The following is a 21,295-nucleotide window of genomic DNA, read 5'->3' as shown; positions in this document are numbered from 1 at the left end:
GAACCAATGGGCAGGTCCCCAAGTAGGCAAAACTGCCTGAAGAATTGAATATATTATCCCGGAAGACTTTTCCTCCTTCACAGTGGTAAGATACAATTGGCAACATCTGAACTTGATCCAATCATCCCTTCAGCTCCTTGGCTGCTTCTGGGGACTATTTCAATCTACTGAATTTTTGCAAAGACTGTGGGTTCGTAAGACTCATTTCTGGTACCTGACTTAGAACGCTGCTCTGGAATTACATGTTGTAGTATTTGCAATATTTAAATAATTTAAGAATATCTGAAATATTTTAAATGGAACGATAGCCCGCAATGACTGGATCCTTGAGGCAGTGTATCAGGTATGCATGATTTTATTTAAAATGTGTCCAATAAGACTTTCCACTTGGAATGAACATTTTTACCTCTTTCCTCATATTATTAGAAACAGTATTTCCTCATTTCATGGAGTTTCTTAGAAAGTTCTAAGTAACTTAACAGAAGAGAAAAATGAAACCATGGGGAGATTAAATAACAGGAAGTTTACACCACAGCAAGGGTGCTCACCCATCCCAATTTCAGGGGACACACAAGTGACTATTGGGTGAAATAGACCCGATCATGCAAATCATCATATGATCACTTGGTATCCTTTGGCAGTTCTGACGTCCATTGTCACTAGCACAGATAATAAAACGAGTCAGATGACTGCAGTGAATGGGAAATCATCTTTTGCTTTTGGTGGTGGAGAGAAGACAGGAACACAAAGGCGCGGCCGTAGGACCATTTCCTAACATCGGACGAGACTGTTCGCAGCTGACCATCCGTTGCTCTGAGCCCCAGAGGGCGCACCCGGTGTCCACGCCACCGTCTGCCGGGGGTGGTCGCAGTATCCTCTGCCTTCCATCTAATGGCACTGGTTTATCTGTGGACAGCAGCACACCACAAATCAGCATCGAGAGCACATTTTCACCAAGTGGGCAGTTGTGGTTTGAAATCACTAGAACCTGGCAATGTTAAATTTGTGTTTTCATGAGCCAAAGGTCATAGCACAAATGAGGTCTAAATGTCACCACAGCGGACCATGGGCCACAGAAAGACACATTTTCAAGTTATGTTGACCTTCCAGGAAGAAAAACAGAGATACAGAGCACAGCAAACACGTGCGGGGGACGCACGGCGGCGATGCACGGCGTCCCTATGAAATATGAACGGCGCCATTTACATGGAAATGGAGCCAGCAGGGGCATTGAGTTTCCTGCCGGCTCGTCGGAGCTGCTGTCATGGAAAGAAGCTCAGGGCAACGTGACCGGGGTGGGCAGAGGGGCAGGCAGGCTGGGAAATGTCACCATCTCAACATGTGTTCTAAAGTGACTTCGAGGTGATCATTCATTTATAATCGAAACATAATCCGAACGGCGTTTGCTCCCTCTTCCTCTCTGTAAACACATCTTTTCATAAATAACTTAAACGTCTCCTTGGCATTCAGGATGCAGTTCTGGCTGGAGTAAAAAAGGGTGGAGGATGCACAGCGTTAAGGAGATGTCAGGGTACTGGTGTGTGTGTGGACAGGCGCTCGGGCGTCTACTGCACGCGGCAGACATCAGCCGTCGGACACGGGCGGGGTCACCCAACCATATTTTTCATGCGTCTTCACCAAACTCTTAAAGGTGGCTTCAGCTTCCTTGCGACTGAAGGACTTTTTTGATTTGCCAGCTTTTCTACAGATCCGTCCCTGCGTGAGACGAAAAGAAAAACCAGGTTAGAACGTCACTGGGAATTCTGTTTCCTACCATCTTTATTAAAAACACACAGAGTCGTGGGGATTTCTGACGTCTGAATCAATGCAATGCACTGGCCACCTGCAGGGTGGGGGCAGCCTCACTGCCCAGGTGCAGAACAATTCAGCTCTGACACCAAACAGATGGGGCAGCCTGGGGCTGGCAGCCTTTTAGGGGAGGGGGGTGCTGTCTTTACAAACCCCCACACAGCACTGGCTGAATCTGAACTTGCTCATTCCACGGTGCTGGAGAGAAATCTCTGCCCCAGTTCCTGAGACACGCAGGAGGGGCCGGCCTCACCAAAAGGGCATCAATTCACAGCCAAGCATTCTCTCCCTGAGGCGATATACTGTTCGAACTTCCTTTCCCTCCCTCAAAAGAATGCCTTTAATTATCGCTTCAAATTCGTCTGTCATAACAGCGAAGATAAATATATTTATAGAGAGTGTATATTTGTATATTTCTACTAATATATAAAAACTCTATTTTTTTAAATTCAAGTTCTAGAGCCATTAGTGAATTTATTGGAATTCATGTCATTTCAGCACCATTTTGTGAGGTGACGGTGGACATTTGCATGGAAGAACAGACCCATCCTCGAGGTCCAAGAGAGGGTAGAGGTCAGGGCAGGTGCTTCGTCACACGATCCCGGGAGGGGGTGGGGCTGGTGGAGAGGGCCATGCCCCCTCACAGTGACCAGGCGTGTTCTGCTCCCAAGGACAGAGCACTTGTCTCTGCAGTGGCCAAAAGGGACTGACCCATCTTATGATGGCACAAGAGGGCTCTGGACTATGCGGAAGAAGAAACCAGGCAACACTGCCCATGTGACGGTATCTTGGGAAGCCCTGGAAAATGTGGAACATCTGGCATCAGAGGGGAGGAGCAGATGGAAGACAACCAGGATTCGGGGTGATGCTGGCCTCAGTTGGACCTGTGGCAGCTCTCGCTCTTCCAGCCTCAATTACTCTTCATTAAGTCTCTTAATGGTGGATCAACTGAAACGTTCCCTTAGCCTCTGAGGCACATTTACTTCCACTTAGCCTCCCCCAGGCTCTTCGGGAAGATCTGCTCCTCTCCTTGGGCATCCCATGTACATGTTTTGCAGATGGGGCAGAAATGCCGGGGAAGAACTGGCTGAGCTTCATCTACTGGCAGGCGCACGATCACCAACCATCGCCTGCTGTTCAGGAAGCTTCGCGAACAGAATTTCTCTCTGAACAGACCCTCCGCACTCCCAATTCGGGGCACTGGTGCTACAGCACAACTGTGGGCACGTACCAGGATGTGAATGGGACCAGGCCTCCCCGCCAGCAGCTCCTACAACGCACAGCAGCCAGGTGCCTTGGACAGCCATAGAGGGCAGAAGCCACACGGGTCTGTGTGGCCACCAGCAAGCATGATCCACCCGACCCTGGCTCTCTGATAACCCACTGACAACTCCAATAGGAAGGCAGCTGCAATGGCCTCTAAATCTCCTGGGCAGACAGTGCCCAATCACCTGAAACGTGGAGTGGAAGAGGCCATCTCACATGCCTGTATTCAGAGCCTATCTAGGCTTCCTTTTCAATAATTGTCTTTTCAACAGTGGACACACAGGCCGATCCGTAGTTGAGGAGTCAGGAGTCCAGGGTTACCAAACTCTGCCCGCTCTGGATATCCCTCTGGCCTCACTTGTGCATCTGTCACTGGGTCACTGGGGGCAGCAGAACCTTTTCCTTTTTAAATTTTTTTTTTTTTTTTTTTTTTTTTTTTTTTTAAAGACACAATCTTGCTCTGTCATCCAGGCTGGAGTGCAGTGGCGCAATCGTATCTCACCACAACCTCAAACTCCTGGGCTCAAACAATCCTCCTGCCTCAGCCTCCTGAGTACCTAGGACTACAGGTGTGAGCCACCACACTTATCTAATTTTTTATTTTTTATAGAGATGGGGTCTCACTATATTGCCCAGACTGGTCTTGGACTCCTGGCCTCAAGTGATCCTCTCACCTCAGCCTCCCAAAGTGCTGGGATTATAGGCATGTGCCACCATGCACACTTTTTCGAAAATGCTGTATAACTCACATAGGAAGAGTTGCTAAAAGGATGAAGGAAGAACGGAGGAAAAGATGACAGGAAATGGCCATTTATTGACTGCTAGCAACATCCCCATGCCTCACTAGGATTGACTCCTATTTTGAGTTTTATAACTTCAAGCATATTTGCTTATGCCATGTAATTATGCTTGATAAAAAGAGACCACTCAGAGCTGATATATTCATAATCATCATCATTGTGGGCTGAGATCAAAGTCCAAAGTTATCTTATTAAACATATGAAAACACATCTTTCACGTCTTTGTGAGGATGTTAGCATCAATTTCTTCTTTTTTTTTTCTTGGAACAGAGTCTCGCTCTGTCATCCATCCAGGCTGGAGTGCAGTGGTACAATCATAGCTCAGTGCAACCTTGATCTCCTGGGCTCAAGAGATCCTCCTGCCTCAGCCTCCCAGGTAGTTGGTGCAACAGGCATGCACCACCACATACAGCCAGTTAAAATATTTTTATAGAGACAGGGTATCGTTTGGTTGCCCACGCTCATCTCGAACTCCTGGGCTCAAGCAATCCTCCCACCTTGATCTCTCAAAGTGTTAGGATTATAGGCATTAGCCAGTGTGCCCAGCCAGCATCAATTTCTGCATCAAGTGACAGCAAGTATCAAGGGTTGATTTTTTTTTTTTGGTGAAAATGCATATTTTAACCATCTCTATCCTTTTTGTCCACAATACTGAAAATCTATGGCATTATTTGAAAATCCTGAACTAAAGGTAGCTAGACAAATAGAGGCTCACAGTCATCTTGGAATATTCTGTGGCTTTTGGCAAGAACCCACACTTTGCCTATTCTTTGTGAAAGTCTCAACTGTTACAAGAAACAACAAACAAAACCCCAGAAGAACAGACCACTCTTTGTTGCCTTTTCTTCCCTGGAAGAATTATGAACAGAAACCCCAGTGCTCAGTCAATTCCACAGCTGGGAGACAGAGCCCATTATGAGCCAGTCAGAGGCTCAGCACATTTATTGCACTACACTGTTGATAAGAAGCTCTTATCTCATCTCCTGTCTCTTACACCCACATTTACAATTAACAGTTTTTTTCCATAGGTTCATCTCCTGATTGGCTGTTTAAATATGACACCGTGAAATGCTGGACTTGGAAGCCACTCCCTGCATTTCCCCTTTATTTCCTGGCTCTGCCAGGGTCACAGAGCTGTTTTTCTGACATGCCCTTTCTGCGCCCACTGCACCAAGAAGAGGAGGACCCCTCCATCCATGTTCCCTGCTTGTTGCAGGTGTTTGGGCATTCCCATTCATCCTTCCGGGATACAGTCTCTTGAAATGTGAACTTCTGGGAATCAAGTGCAGACAATACCCATGTCATGCACCATGACGAACATCCAATAAGATAATGCATTTGAAAATACTGAGGACTTTGAACTTCATACAATTAATAGCGTTTTTCTTATTTTCATAACATTTACCTTTCTCCCTTGTCTGTTTCTATTTAACTAATAATCAAAGAATCTAGTCGGAGATATTTCCTTTGAATAATTCTCATTTCTTCTAAAATATCTCTACTTGTACTTAATGTTAAAAGGCATGGATGTGACTCTTCACTCATCCACTACAACAGCTTTGTGCTATCACTCAGAGTTTACAGTAACACTTTTGAGAAGTAACACTTCCTCTCTTTCCTGAGCCACACACAGTAAGTGTATATTTATGAACAACTACAGGATTTTGCCATCACCACCTTAAAAGTCTCATTGTAATATAGAAGTCAAGCAGTGTTAATGAGAATACAATTCTCCAGGGCTGCATCTGTCAAACAAAACCAGTAGGTGGTACTTTGATTTGATTCTTTTTTTCCCTTATGGCCTTTTGAGGGCCAATAGCAATGATTCAGCATGAAAACATTTCAACACAGCTAACAAGATGACAAGTGGCCCCAAACTTAAGTCCCCAGTTCGGCCCCCGTGTACTTGAATTTCAGCCTGGCACGTCTGCATCTCCCTCAATTGTCTAATGTTTCTCATTTATTAATTTATGCATTCATTCAATGTGTTGGGTGCTGGGTCTAACAAGACAAAGTGATGCCAGGTCTCTGCCTTTAGGGCTTAGAGTCCATTACGGGCAGATAACCAGGCATATTGCAGCTGCTGGGACAGAGGGTGTGGAGCAGGCAGGGTCTCTCACTCTTGGTATTGTTGGCATCTTGGGCCAGGTAATTCTTTGCTGTAGGGGCTATACCTGCATGGAAGGAAGTTAGCAGCACCCCTGACCTCTACCCACTAGATGCTAGCAGCATCCTGTGAGTAATGACAGAAATTGTTTCCAGACATTGTTAAATGTCCCCACAGGAGTGAAATCACTCCTGATTGAGATCCACTGGTGTGTAGAACTGAAAGAGCCAGAGGCAGGAAGAGTCAATTCATTCTTTACTCATTCAGCAGACGATTGCTGCTGGTCTTCCCTGTGTCAGGAACTGTGTTGGTGACTGGGACTGCAGAGCTTTCTAAGAATAATAATTCTGGTCCTTATGGAACTTATAGCCCAGAGGGTATGATGGATTCTACACCGGGGAAGAGAGAAAGAAAGGAGAGAGAAGAGGGGTGGTAGTGGTGATTTGTGTGTTCAGAAAGATTTCTGTTGACAATAACATAAGCTGAGCTTTGAGACATAGGTGGGCAGGTGTTTACCAGGCTATGGTGGGAGAGGACAAGGGGTCCCAAATTGAAGGTGTGAAATGGCTCACTATACTCAGATGCTTGGGGCAGGGGGAGGCTTGGGCATGGAATTTAAGTGTGTGTGTTTGTGTGTCTGTGTGTGTGTGTGTGCACTTGTGTGTGTATTTGGTGGGGAAGGAGTTGTATAATTCAATAGACCTGGCTTCAAATCCCTGCTCCAATACTTCCTGGCTGTGTGACCTTGGGTGAATCACTTAACCTCTCTGAATTTCGATTTTCTCATATGTAAAATCAGCATTACAATAGTATTATGTGGCATTGGATTCTATAAGAATTTAATATGTTAAGACATAAAACATGCTTTGCCCAATGCCAGGCACAGGGTGAACACAATAAATGGGGCTTCTTATTTTTTCAACTATCACAGAAGTTCTTCTCCTTTGGTAAAGATAGTTTCATTCGGTTCTCTTGAAAGAACGCACAACATTTCTGTCTTTTCATGTAGATTTTATGACTTATTCAGTCACAAAAATGTCCACAGGCAAATTCAGTATATTGCATTTACATGGCTAATTTCTTAGCCTTTTGAATTATGTCTGTCTTAACAGGTTGACATTAATACGTTAATTCTATACTTCTTACTTGATTAGATTTTTCTTCTCATTCCTTTTCTTTGCAAACATACTTTCTTGGTATTTTTGTGTTTCATTTGCCTATGAATTACAGACTTTTGCCCTCTAAAAATAGTTAAAATTTTCAGACTGCTTACGTAAAGTTTTGAGTTTCCTGCACTCATTTCCTGAGCCAAAATTACAGAGCTGCTACTTGTTTTTAAAGTCTTTGAAGGAGTAATTGTCAGTCTAAAAGCACTCATAACCTTGAACGCCCTGACATGGGTTGTAAATGTGTGCAAGACTCATTTTAGGCTTTCCCTAAAACTTCTATCTGGGGGCAAAAATTAAAGCTCACTAGTCTCTTGGTTTGAGGAAAGCCAATGCTTACAGGCATCTTTCAAAGGAGGTCCGCTTTGGAAAGACATTGGGGATTTCACCTTTCTTTTAAGGTTTAATGTTCAAAGCAAATCCTAGAAAAAAATCAACTTGTAAATTTCTAAAGGACAAATGAGACTCTACAACAGATCAGACTCTTCTAAGAAACACATTCCCAAGTCAGATCAATGACACTTAAGCCACTGACAGGCAGGGGACTTCAGCTGGGTCTGGTCTGATGAGACGGGAAACAGAAGGATCCAGAGAAGGTGAATATAGTCCTTACTGTGGGTCTGGCTGTGTGTGCATGCATGTACGCATATGTGCGCATATGTGAGCATGTGCACATGAGTAGTGCATGTACATACACGTGCATTTGCGTATGTGTGCACGTGTGCTCATTTGTGTGTTTGTGGGTATTTATACACATGTATCGTGTCACATGTGAGCATGTGTGTTCATGTATGCACATGCAGGTGGCTATGGTGGTTACATTCAAACTGCAGGGACCGATGTGAGCCCCCTGCTGTGGAATGGCTGCTGACTAGAGCCCACAGTAACCCGAGGGAAGGCTCTTGGCTGAGTGGAGGGAGCCCCAGGCCACACGAGCCAGTTTGATGGGCGGTCCCTTTGCACAGGGAGAGCTTCAGCCTGGTAGGCTCTGAATCTGTCAGAACCCCACCCAGCACCAACCAGTGCAGGGAGGGGACAAGCAGAGAGGTCTGGGAGAGCAGAAACAGGCGAGGGGGAAAAGGACAGGGTGGGAACATGCGGCTGGAGCCGATGAGCCGCCAGTGAGGTCATGTCGAGGTTTTGTCTGAAGGGCAACTCCAGAGACTGCTGAGTCCCCACACCGCCCACAAGTGCCGCGGTGACTGCTCCATGCTCAGCTTGACTCTGATGTGCGGCCGCCGCGTGGCTGTTTTCACATCTCATCTCATTAAATGTTGACCTGGGCAACCTTTGCAATGAGTAGGAAACTGGGCTTCCATTAACCGACTTGCCAAGGGCTATAGAAGAGCTGGGTTCAAATCAAGGGCTCCAGAGACTGAAGGCAGAGGCACCGCAGAAGAGCGCGCATGGGAGCTGAGGGTGCCCTGAGGGGCAAGACCAAAGACAGGTAGCCTCAGGGCCAGAGCCTGCGGAGGGGCCCAGAATCGTCAGGGAAAGGGCTGGAGGCAGCCACACAGGCTGGGCAACTCCCTCCAGGAAACCAGGACTTGGAGTATGCGGACCAGACTTCCCTGCTTGCCGCCCTTCCGAAGCCAACACGGGCCACTCAGGCTTCTGCGTGACCTTCCTGCGTGAAGCCTGGCCTGTTGGGTTTCACTCAAAGTTTGTGCCCAATATGGCTTGGGGTTCCTTTCATCGTTCAGACACCAACAACAGACTCATTCATACGCACCCCCCATGACTAGTTGTGATTTAGTTCCTAGATCTGGTAGCTAAAAAATTTGTTGAGTGGTTTCTGGAAAGTGCCAACTCAAAATAGTCACCTCAGAAGCCATAAACGTGATCTTTTGGTTACACTTTCAGAACGCACTGTTTGCCCCAGAGACCTGTTGACTCACACCCGAGCCAAACACATACAGGCAACCAGAGAAGTGGCTTCACAAAGTAGATGACTAAAACATCCCACCAGATCTGAGGGCATAGAAGACAGTGCATTGGGTGGTGGGGCACGAGGGGCCACAGGGCTACTTGGACCAGCCACACAGGGATCAGCCACAAGGGGACCAGCCCTTGGTGTGGCTTTAGGTGGAAAAGACCACTCTCCTCCATGGCCCTGCTCCCACCTTGATAGAGATATGTAGTTTCTGCAGAAAAAGTGCGCTGGGAAACCCATTCCCATTATAGTAAAATTTCTCTCTCTAGCGAGAATGTTTCCAGGCCTGGAACTGGGGCGGAAGGGCTGTGAATGTCCAGGAGAGGCGAGCAGAGTCCCAGCAGGTGATGCGGTGTCCTCAGGAAGAAGGCTGGCTGCACCCTGCTGACAAGCAGGGAACACGATCCTTCACTCCAAACGCACCTTCTGAGCATCACATCTGCGGGCTTCTCATTTTTTTTTTTTTTTTTTTTTTTTTTTAGACAGAGTCTCACTCTGTCACCCAGGCTGGAGTGCAGTGGCATGATCTCGGCTCACTGCAACCTCCGCCTCCCAGGTTCAAGTGATTCTCCTACTTCAGCCTCCCAAGTAACTGGGATTACAGGCCTGCGCCACCATGCCCTGCTAATTTTTTTTTGTATTTTCAGTAGAGACGGGGTTTCACCATGTTGGCGAGGTGGACCTTGAACTCCTGACTTTGAGTGATCCACCCACCTCGGCCTCCCAAAGTGCTGGGATTACAGGCATGAGCCACCGTGCCCGGCCAGGGCTATCATTTGTGAAGGCGTGTTTGAGCCTATGAAGATGTGGAAGAGTGTACAGAACACGGTAAGCATGTGTCTTTTCTTCTTTGGGTGCTGACAAGGGCATCATTGGTCTGATCAGAGAGCGTTGGACTCGCAGCAGGAAGGCCTTGCTGGCATGGTGGGTGGTGCGCAACCATGGATGTGCAGTTTTCCCACTTGGAGCTGGGAGACACGATGAAAACATCTGGTATCTCTGCAGGAGCAGGTGTCCTCTAGATGAGAGTGCTTCTGCTTGGGTCCTGCTGACGCTGGAGCTGGATCATTCCTGGCTTGGGGGCTCCTGTGCACTAAGGGTGTTCAGCAGCTTCCCTGGGTCATTCCTGACCATGTGAACCGCAGAGTGTTCGGCAGCCTCCCTGGGTCGTTCCCAGCCATGTGCACTGAGGCTGTTCAGCAGCCTCCTGGCCTCCATTCTCTGAATGCCACTAGTACCCCTCTCCCGAGTGGTGGCAACCAAAAATGTCTCTGTCTATTGCCAAGCACTCCCCAGGGGGCTGAATAGCCCTGTGGAGAAGCCGTGCTCTAGAGTGGAGTGTGGGGGTGCAGGAGGGGGCACCTAACAGGGCTGGAGGCCCAGACGGGTGGAGGAGACTTCCAGGGGAAGGTGGTTCAGGAGCTGAATGCAAAAGACAAGTGGCAATGATCCAATCAGAAAGCAGGAGAGGGGGAAGTAGGAGCAGACGCCACGTGAGGGTGGGCAGTGAGCATCCTGAGGCTTCCGGGAGTCGGAGCTTGCTGGGGGGTGGAGGTGGGCGAGGCAGGGATGAGAGATGCCTTAGTTTCTTGGGCCTGCTGGAACACAGCACCCCCATTGGGGGCTTGAAACAACAGAAATGTGCTCTCTCACAGTTCAGGTTGCCAGAAGTCTGACATGGAGATGTGGGCCCGGGGGAGGGTCTGCTCCAGGACTCTGTTCCAGCACTCGGGGGCTGCCAGCACCCTTGTGTGCCTCAGCCTGTGGGCACAGCGCTCTAATCTCTGCCTCCATTGCCATACGGTGTTCTCTGTGAATCTGTCTCTGTATCCCAATCTCCCTCTTCTTACAATGACACCAGTCATTAGATTAGGGACCACCCTCACCCAGCAAGACCTTGTCTCAACTCAATGACTTCTGCAAAGGCCCTATTTTCAAATAAGGTCACATTCACAGCCACAGGGGGTAGGACTTCAATTATTTTGGGGAGGATACAACTCTGCCCACGGCAGGCATAAAGCTGACAGAGAGGCCTTTCACCTGTGCCTCAGCACTTGCACCCATTCTGCAGGTGGGAGCACATTGGGCCACGTTTTCCTTGTGGATGGGTCATTTGGGAGGTGGTGTGGTGGTCAGTTTTGGGGTGTTGTCCAGTTAGGTTATTGTCATGGTCCAGAGAAGATGGTGCGGGCCTGGCACAGGCCACTCAGTGAATTCAACTAAGGCCATGTGGGCAGGGCTGGGGGAAGGATCAGTGGGAGGTCTGAGCCACTCCAGGCTTCTGACCCAGGAGGCACAGGTTTTTAGGATAAGATACTGAGTTCTGTTTGGGTTGGCTGGCTTTGAGGTGTGCACAGAAATCCAGGCAGGAGGCTGCTGCGTATAGTGGTGGGACCTCACGCCAGGGAACCTAAATGATGAGGTTCCGCAGGGAGAGGTGTGCGGGGAGGGGAGCGTGCCTCCTCTCTGCTCTCTAGCCATAGGCCCGTGAGCAGGTCACTCTCCCTGCACCTAGTCGCTGCGCCCGTGTCACTACCTGCCCATACCTCCTGCATGGGGATAATGAGCACCTGGCGTGCAAGGCGAGATGGGATGGAGGTGGTGGGCCACCATGCCAAGTGACCCAGGGCCAGGCCTGCAGAGAGATGCTGTCTTAGGAGAAGGCTGTGGGGTCCTGGGAGGATGGGTGTGTTTGGCTGGGGACAGTCAAGAGGAGAAGCAAGAAATCTAGAAAAGGGGGATTAGGGCGGGTGCAGCTGCAACGAAGCGTGCACAGGTGAAATGGCCCAAGAAGCATGCTCTGGGCCAACTCTTGGAAAACAGTCATCTGAGATGTGTGATGGTGACTTGGTTTATCATAATATCAAAACTTTAAAAACTCCTTTTGACCTTATTTTTTAGCACTCTTTGCACACTAAGAAAAATCTGCTTCTTTAAAAAAGTGTAGCTTAGCCATGACCCCCAGAGGTTTATGACATGCTTGCCACCCCACAGACTTCAAGCGGGGTATTAGGTAATGCCGGCACTCAGAAACTCTTTCTTAAAACTGTGAAACCTCTCAGGATGACAAAGCCAGCATCAGTTTCGTGTACACTTTGGTGATACTTGTAAGGAATTAAAGCGAAGCCACTCTACTTAATATTATACAAAATTCTCCAGCTCTGGCAGCACCAAAGGCACAGTTCATGGGCGCTTACAAAACAGAAGCGGCACTTGCCTCTACATTTTAAAGAAAGTTCTAGCAATTACTGAATCTGTTTTGAAACAGATGGTACTTTCTTGGAGGAAGCAAGCGTAGAAAAAGGAACTTTTTGCTAAAAATGTAATGATATGAGATAATCCTCTCAAGGTTATTTTTTGGAGATCCCACTAATACTTTCGCATAGGCAGCCGGATCCCAGTGGGTTTCATTAATGTGCACTTTAAGACAGGGAAGTGACAGATATGCTCATTAGTGGCATCGTGGTGGCTGTGTCGAGGGCTGTCTGAGCCAGGCCCTGTTCTCAGGATGGGGCAAATGCTCTCACTAAACCATGCCGAGACACTCCAACAGGTGGGCTCTGCTGTCATCAGCTCTATTTTACAGACGAGAAAATGGAGACACACAGATCAATAAGGTGCTTGGAGTCACTCAGCTAGGAAGTGGCCAAGGGCCAGGATCCTAGTGCAGGAATTCCTGGCTTCGGAGGCCACACTCTGAACCCCAAGGCCAGGCCAGCTCTCAGAAACGTGGGGAAGGGTCACGGATTTAACAGAAGGCAAACAAGATACTGACCATTCACTCAAAAAACAAACAAAAAAACGTGACCCGCCTGGCCGTGCCCCCTGGCACGGGACGCTCCCTGGTCACCACTTACCTGTGTCTCTCTCACCGTCATCTCAACAGGGAGCTCCTGGCCAGCCATCCTGTCGTTTGCCACACGGTTTATGTAAGCCCCGAGATGATCAGGGCCCTGAGTCTACCTTTACTACATAGATTCTGGTCTTTGCAGCACATGTGAGGGCTTCGGCACATGCTATCTGCCTGACGTGGTGAACAGGGCGGGTGACCTCCCCCGTGAGTCTCTGTTCCGAGATGATGGGGGCAGTCTGTGTTTGTCATTTTGGCCAGGTCCAGAATGCAAAAGGAAGCTGCTTTTCTTGGGCCGCACCCAGGATGCTGCACTCCACTCTCAAGCCTGAAACACTTACTCAGCACAAAGCAGACCACCTCCCCCGCACCCCGCCCCCCGGGCTGTGTTTTCTCCTTGTGAGATCATTCCAGCTGTCTTCACAGAGGATTCTGGAAAAGTCTTAATGAGCACAGCCTCTGCCCTTGTTATGATGGACAGACTCAACGGAGGATACAGACATCAGCACCTCTTCATTTACTTCAACATTTTACTCCTTGGACTCGGCTCCATTAAGGCACACATTTCCCTGACTAGCCCCAGAGACCTCCACTTTCTTACTGAAGTCACCCCTAGTTGAAGTCAGCTCTGTCTGCTCCTATGCTCAGTGAGTGACCTGCAAGAAACAATGGTGTTCTCCTACCCGACTTGACCTCTTAGATCAGAATCCGGCCAGCTCTTTTCCCTGCACAGTTGGTCTTCCTCAGCGTTCCATGTTTTTCCTTCTTCTTGGAACACATACCGAACAGGAAGACAATCCAGGGCCCCATCGCTGTCTCAGCCCACCCATTCTCGGTGGCTTAATTCTCACTTTCGCCCTCCTGTTCCGGCGGGTGGGACTCTGCTCACTCAGCTCTGTGGCCTCCCGTGCTGTGTGTCCCTAGATGCCCACGGCTGCCTCCACCCTGCCACGCCTTCCTGATTTCAGGATGAGGCACTGGGGATCCAACGCACTCCTGATGCTGCATACGATAGAAGGGACACCCCCAGGGCAGGCAGCTCTGTCATGAGGCCTGGCCTTCCTCACTCCCAGGAAGGATGAAGCCCCTGAGCAGGAAGGTAGCAGAGGGGAGTGGAGGTGTGCCAGGGAGATCAGAGGCACCAATGGGCACCCACTCGCCATGTCTCCTGCCTTTTGCCTGTTTCCTGACAGAAGGCATCTGCACTTCCTAGGATCACTCTCCCACGTGCACAGGAGATCACCCACCTGTGGCCCTAAGCCCTTGCCTGTGGTCTGCTGTGGCTTTGATCACCCGTGCCATTGGGTGATTGGGACACTTCATTTCACCACTGCTATGGCCCAGCCTTGCTGTGGAACAGTTCTCTCAGCACAGACAGTAGGTACAGCAATGCTGTTAGAGGGAAAAGTCCAAAAAAAAAAAAAAAAAAGGAGACCCCAAGAATGTCACTAGGAAATATGACAGGAATCAGAGCCTGGGAATGAATTTGTCAAAACAGAGGCAGCCACCATTCGCTGTCTGCCCCTGCTAGCAGGAGCTTCACAACTTTGACCAAAAAGCCCAAACTTAGTTGTTCTAGAAATACTGCATCAAGAAGGAACGCATGATTTTCACAGGCAACCCAGGTAAACGGCGCCTGGTGCTTTCACTGCTGAGGTGGCTTCAGGGAGGCTTTGCGCTTGACGGTGGCAGTTCACGGCTGCGCTCTCTTTCCAAGCCATGTTACTTACAATGACAGAGAAAGCTCATGTCACACAGCATGCTCAGCGCTGGAGTTTCACAATGCAGAAGGAAATTCAGCAACGTCAAAAAAAAAAATGAGATTTTGGAACCACTGGAAGTTTTCAGATACATTTTCAGGTAAAATTTCAGTGTGAAAATATTATGATTTGGGCACAAATTCTATAAAAGATAGGTCACTTTTTCAAATAGTCTGTTTTTGCAATAAAACACAGCAATAGTAAGACTCTACATGGATTATTTACTTCACCTACTTTGTTACTTTTCTGATTTTTAAAAGAAAGAATTGTGCTCATAAAGATGTGAGATTTAATTTATGCCCCTAGAGATCCCCCATACCTGCCAAGCAGGTATTTGACTTTGTTCTAGGAGGGTGGTTTCTGGGGAGACACCAGGTCTGTCTTTTGTCCGGATTGCTTTCTTGAGGCACTGAGTGAAGCTGCAACTTGTGCGATATGGGATATGGATGAAACCTCCTGAAACAGCCTTGGATATACAGTTTGTTTCCAAAGAACCACCCAGATTTGGTCAACAGCCCACTTGGTCTTTGGCTTACACATGCCACATGGGGTAACTCTTGAAATTCCCACCTGCAGCCTCTCCCTGCCACCCAAATGCCAGTTCCACACACCCACGTCCTGCTGGACACTTCCACCAGGCCAGCAGCTGCTGTCTCCATGTGGATGTTGTAAGATCCAGCTCATCAACTTTCTGCCTAAATGGTCTCTCTTTTAACCTCCTTATTTTGAACAAAGCCCCGCTGACTTCTAGTCAACCAGCTCCTTAAAGTCTGGAATGTCACCAAAAGCCCAGGTCCAGCCTCTTGGGTTTTGGAGGTGGGGCTGGTGGTTGTAGGGACTCCGGGCGCACCTGTCCTCAGCAGGCTGACCTCCAGGCGTACCTGTCAGCAGGCTGACCTCTGGGCACACCTGTCCTTAGCAGACTGACCTCCGGGCGCACCTGTCAGCAGGCTGACCTCGGGGCACACCTGTCCTTAGCAGACTGACCTCCGGGCGCACCTGTCCTCAGCAAGCTGACCTCCGGGTACACCTGTCCTCAGCAGGCTGACCTCGGGGCACACCTGTCCTCAGCAGGCTGACCTCTGGGCGCACCTGTCCTCAGCAGGCTGACCTCTGGGCGCACCTGTCCTCAGCAGGCTGACCTCTGGGCGCACCTGTCCTCAGCAGGCTGACCTCTGGGCGCACCTGTCCTCAGCAGGCTGACCTCGGGGCGCACCTGTCCTCAGCAGGCTGACCTTCAGTGCAAGGGGTTGTGCTCCGCGTGCAATTCACCAAGAATCTTTGGCATGACTAAAATGGCGACTTGTCTGCAATAGTGGCAGGGTGACTGGGAAGAGGTCACAGCCAGGCCCAAGTCAGTTTGTGAGGCCCAGCGAGGCCTGCGGGGGGCACGTGGAGGTCAGGATGGAGAAGCACACAAGGGGGGCTGTTTGAGACAGTGTCATGGTGATCACTGGCCCTGAGAGTGTGGGCGCTGGTGTAGGCATGGGGGTGTGTAGAGGGTCCTACTTGCTGCCCCGTCCCTCCCCAGGGCACCCTCATGTGACTGTGGGCCTCCAGCACTGACGTGAGCTGGTGTCTGTGGGCTCCCATGTGAGCCATCCTGGGAAGGATGGGGTGAAGGTGGGAATTTCGGGGTCCCTGGAGTTGGGGTCTGGTTTCCAAGGGGAAGGGGATGTTTCCACTCTCTCTATGCCAAAAGGGGGCCACTCCTGTCCTTGCGAATGGTAAATCATTATTGGTGGCAGCTAGTGTCCAGTGAAGACAACGCCGTTTGTTTTTATAAATCTCAACTATATTTTCCTGTGAGGAAACCCATTAATTAGCAAGTGGGCATCCCTCATGTGATGTGACCAAAGGTCACTCCAAGCAATGAAAGGAACCAAAAGGTACTGCCCCAAACCTGCCACGTATTCGCAGAGCGTGCTTTGCTTTCTGCAGCAGTTCACAAATATTATATAGTAAGCTTAGGAGCAGGTAAAATAGCGTACATCTGAGGGGTGCCGCATGTGGCTCTTTAACCGGGCCCCCCAGATGTTTCAGTTTTATGAGGTCATTGTCTCGTTGAGTCAGGACAGCACAGCCCTAGCAAAGCTTCTTCCTGCAGCAACCCTGATCCAGGAGCTCCGTGACCCAGAGGGCAAACTCCAAACACATTCTTAAAATGGGATGTTTTCCCCCGTGGGAAAATTAGACCTTTAAGTGCTGAAAAACTTTTAATAACCAAACACCTCATAATAAACTGGAACCATGCTTGGTGCATTTGCCCTGAGGGCACCGCGTTGACTGCTTTGTGCCTTGGCTGCTCCTGAGGTGCTGCTGAGGTGCAGGCTCTGCAGAGGCAGCAGAGGTGCCTCCTCTGCACAAACATTGGGACCCCACCCCCTCCCTGCTCAGGCCCCGCCTGCTAGGAAGAAGGGAGCCCCAGTGCCACTGGCTCCCCTGAGCTTTCCAGATACTCATCCGTGACTAAGCAGGCATACCCCACCCTGATTTTGAAGTCCCGAAAGTGTTCTGAGCCATTTCAATGGGTGTGATGAACTTATCACAAGTTATCCTAATATACTTTAAAAAGTAAGTGTATTTCATAAAGCATTCTTTCCGACAGGTCTTGGGGTCAAATCCAGCACCTATTAGCAGGGGCCAGGCCCTGGAGAGCCTGTGCGTTTCTGGGCCAGAACATCATTGCTCTAGCTGGTTCTCCAGCTTGCTCCACAGGGGCGGGGCTTGTCTGGTGGGCGGGGTCCTCTCCAGCTGCAGGCTGGAGGGCCAGTTCCCTTCCAGTACCTGGCAGAGCTTTGGCTTCAAGGCCAAAGTCTAATGCTCCCTTTACCATGCCCCTGCCTCCTCCAGCACTGCCCCCCAACCCCCACGCTCACACTTCCCCATCATCCGGCCCTGCCTTCCTACCCCTGCCCTCAGCTCACACTGGTTTCTTGTTAAATTAAGAGCTCTCAGTGAGACTCCACCCAGCAGTGTGCTACAAATACTGGATAAAAGGAATGTACTGAAGCCATTTCAGGGCTACACAATATCATTCCACCTTTCCAGACTGGCTGGTGTTATACAGGTGATGGTTCCAGTGTAAATGAAACCCAGCAGACTTTATGTTTGCAAGGAAACAGGGGACAAAGATACGCATAAGATAGCTTAGTCAGTGTAGACAAAGCAAGTTGGGGATCTCTGTGGAAAATGCTGGGTTCTATTATCATAAAAGAGTCTTCAGAATGTAATCAAGAGAAGAAGTTGATTCTAAATTCAAATTCCTAGTCTCTGGTTGAAAAGCTTAGAAAACTAAGGGACTGCTTTTGATTGACCTAATAAAATTAACAAGAGATTTTCTATAAGCAACTAGGATGGCTATTATTACTTTTAGGTCATTACTTTGGGAGATGTTCTGATTTTAATTCTTTTATTTGTATAAGGGCATTGCAATACAATCTTGGCTTTTTGATTAAGAATCATAATAGCTAAAGAAAATAATTCGATCGGTGATTTTTACAAGCGTCACTTGAAATCTTCAAACACTGTTTATTTTATGATAGAATATAGGGAAAGCTGCGCCAGTCACTGCCTCAAGGACTTCACATGCACACACATGCTCAATCCTCATTGGGGAAAGACTGCTCCAGCTTCTCCTCATGACAGAGAAACGGAGGCACAGATGTAAATTGCACAATGCCATGCAGCTGGTAGGCGCTGGAGGTGGGTTGTGACCTGGTGGGACTCCAGTTGGGTTCTGGAGACTGCGCTCACAGTCCCTTCTCACCACGTGTGATGACGGAACCTCCAGGTGGTGCCCCACCACGCATTATCCCAGTACTCAAGTGCTCATTGCCCTTCTCAGGTGCTCAAGCTTATTTACTGAGGAATGAATGATGAAGCCTGTGGGGTTATCACTATGAGTCTGAAGGCCCCCGCATGCCACAGTTAGAATTCCAAAGAAAGGATGGTACGCATGTTGCCATTTTCCAAAATGTGTCCCACACAGTATTTTACACACTATGTCATCTAATTCTCACCCAGGAGGGAGATGCACTTGGGATTTTTCAAATGATTGAGTGAAGAATGAAGGAGCAAGGAACTTCTCTGCGGAAGTAGAGGCAGGAAGAGGCAGTCAGTGCCTCACCAACCCAAGCCTCATCCTGGAACTGGAGTTGGAGCCCTGTGATGTCTGAGCATTGGCAAGAAATACCAGCACCCTGCTGGCTCTGGGAATTTTTCAATAACGCCTCCTAAGCCAGGAATTCCCAACCTTTTCCAGCTATAGCATGCCCCCTTCCCATGCCAAGCATGTACTCCTGGTTGTTAACCTCCTAAGCATGGGTGCTCCATGCTGGATGGAAGAGCCACATGCAGGCACAGACTGTGGTTTGCCAGCCCTCAGGCTGTACCACTACACGCCACGTGCACAGGCAACATCATTTTAGCCCTACAGGCTTAAAGCTTCTGCCAGCACTCAAATTCTGATCTCAGCTTCCCAATAAGTATCTTTTAGAAGGTAAATGTTTTCAGAAAACTGGACTTTCAAGGTAAAATCTTTTAATTTTACTGAAAAGGCTGTATGCAATATGTCACGTTTGCAGCCAACAATTTTTTGAGGGCCTATTGTGGAAGGCACTAAATCAGATGTCAAAGGGAGCTAAGAAGTAAGTCATCAAAACTGCCCTTTTCCTAGTAATGGAAAAGTTAATCCCAGGTGTATTTTATGATACTTTAAATGGCATAAGAACAATTTTACAGATTAATTTTCCTGGCTTTGTTATTGTGATATTTACATTGGCTTGTGGTAAGATTCAAAGGTAGCAAGAAATCAAGTTTCTTCAATCTCCATATTTGAAGCAGCAAAAATAAGTTTTGTGCTGGCTTTGTTTGCCTGGCTCTCATGGTACTGAGTTTTTCTGCGTCACTGGGATGTGACTTTCTGTTGACCTCGTTATTTGTACATGCTAGAATTGCCTACATAGAAAATCCTAAAGGCTCAGCTATTTTTGAGGAACTGGATTTGTTAGAGAGCGTTAATGCTCCACAAATAGCCATGTGGGTCGTTACATTTCTGCATCCCTTGCAGTCAGATGGGGGCCATGTGGCCAGTTCTGGCCAGTGGGTGGTGAGCAGAAGGAGGCATATGTGTTCCGGGTGGAGACATTCGGGCGCTGATGCCGACATGCTCCCCTCACCCTGCTCTCACCCACTGCTGCTGTGAACTTGGAGGCCGTGTGCTCCAGATAGAGAGCAGACACCGGCTCTTATTAGACTCTGTGCCAGAATATGCTTTTCCTGTATTAAACTGCTGAGATTTCAGGGTATGCTCTTGTGTGGAAACGAGAGTTCACCGATCAGAGTAAAATTCTTGACAAATAATTGAAAAATTACAAGGTCCACAGAATGCTAAGATGATTTTGAAAAGGAAGAGCAGAGGGGGTCGTAGTCTGTTGGCTGTTGGACTAGGAGGCCGCATTCCTAAAGGCAGTGTAATATTTATACAGGAGCAGGAAAATCAGGGAACTGAGCAGAAGAGAGAATCGTATTTACATGGGACTGACATGGGATAACAATGGCAGCAGAAAGCCGTGGGAAAAGACCAGGTGGCTCAGGCAATGGGGTCAAGGAAAGTGTTTACTGCAGAGAAAGGAAGCTGGGTGTCTACCTGGCAGCTCGCATGGAGAAGGGCTCGAGATGGATGAAATCCAAAATGTGAAAGGAAAAGCTCTAAAGCCAGTGGGAGGAGGCTCAGGAGGATGCCTCGTGATGGGACGGTGGGGAAATGGTCTTCCCAAACAGCCTCGATCATAATGTAACTTCTTCAAAATTAGGGAAGGTTTTTTTTCCACAATAAAAGATGAGAAGGAGAAGAAGATAAAGGAAATTTGGGGAGAAAATATTTGTGATGTCTCACACTTGCACAAAAAATTAATACCTGGAAAAAAGAAAAATCTTCTGAAAATTGAGAAGAAAAAGCTAGACAACCCGGACACAACGTAGGGAAGGGAAAGAAGATCAGCAGATGTTTAAAGAAGACACCTGGATGGCTGACAAGGATGCAGCGCGATGTCTAGATCCCAGTCACCAGGAAAGCACAAGGAAAGCAGCAGTTAGATGCCCCTAGGGTCCTGTCAAGGGGCAAAACAGAAAGGAGGATGATGCCAGGTGTTTGCGGGGAAGTGTGTTGATCGGCCACTTCCAGAATGTCAAAGGCATTCTGGAAGTTTCTGGCAATACCTCAAGACAATCCACATACTGAGGCTCGCGCACTTGTGAGCTCACAGCTGGGCATCAAGCCCAGAAGATCCGCTTGCAGGTGAGTAGCCGTGTTCCTGAGACCACAGGGAGGTGGGAGATTGCTGGCATCTCCAGGGGAGTGGATGAGCAAAATGTGATCAATTCACTTCTTGGAAAAATATGCAGGTGTGAAAAGCAATGGGCCGGACACACAAACAGTGACACAGCCAGCCCACCAGCCCAAGTTCTGGGTGAAATAACTAAGGTTCAGAGCAAGGCACAGAGGACGGCATTGGCTGGGCTGATGAAACACACATATGCACGGAATGACATGACACACCTGACAGGATGAAGTGTATTTAATAATATGTGCTAGAAACAG

The 21,295-nt window shown here is 48.6% G+C and overlaps 1 protein-coding gene across 1 annotated transcript in view; it reads right to left on the bottom strand.

Annotated features, from left to right (window-relative positions):
- Positions 1–339: 339 nt before the first annotated feature.
- UBE2QL1 (ubiquitin conjugating enzyme E2 Q family like 1) overlaps positions 340–21,295 on the bottom strand; it is a 44,426-nt gene continuing 23,470 nt past the window's right edge. Inside the window, exon 2 of the mRNA XM_030813900.1 lies at positions 340–1,716. Within this exon, the coding sequence (XP_030669760.1) occupies positions 1,585–1,716 (132 nt within the window). The 3' untranslated portion in view covers positions 340–1,584. The remainder of the gene's footprint in view (positions 1,717–21,295) is intronic.

Source organism: Nomascus leucogenys, chromosome 6 (assembly GCF_006542625.1).
Source record: "Nomascus leucogenys isolate Asia chromosome 6, Asia_NLE_v1, whole genome shotgun sequence".
Taxonomy (NCBI): Eukaryota; Metazoa; Chordata; class Mammalia; order Primates; family Hylobatidae; genus Nomascus; species Nomascus leucogenys.
Note: the sequence above shows the minus strand (reverse complement) of the source record. Positions and strands in the feature narration are given on the sequence as shown.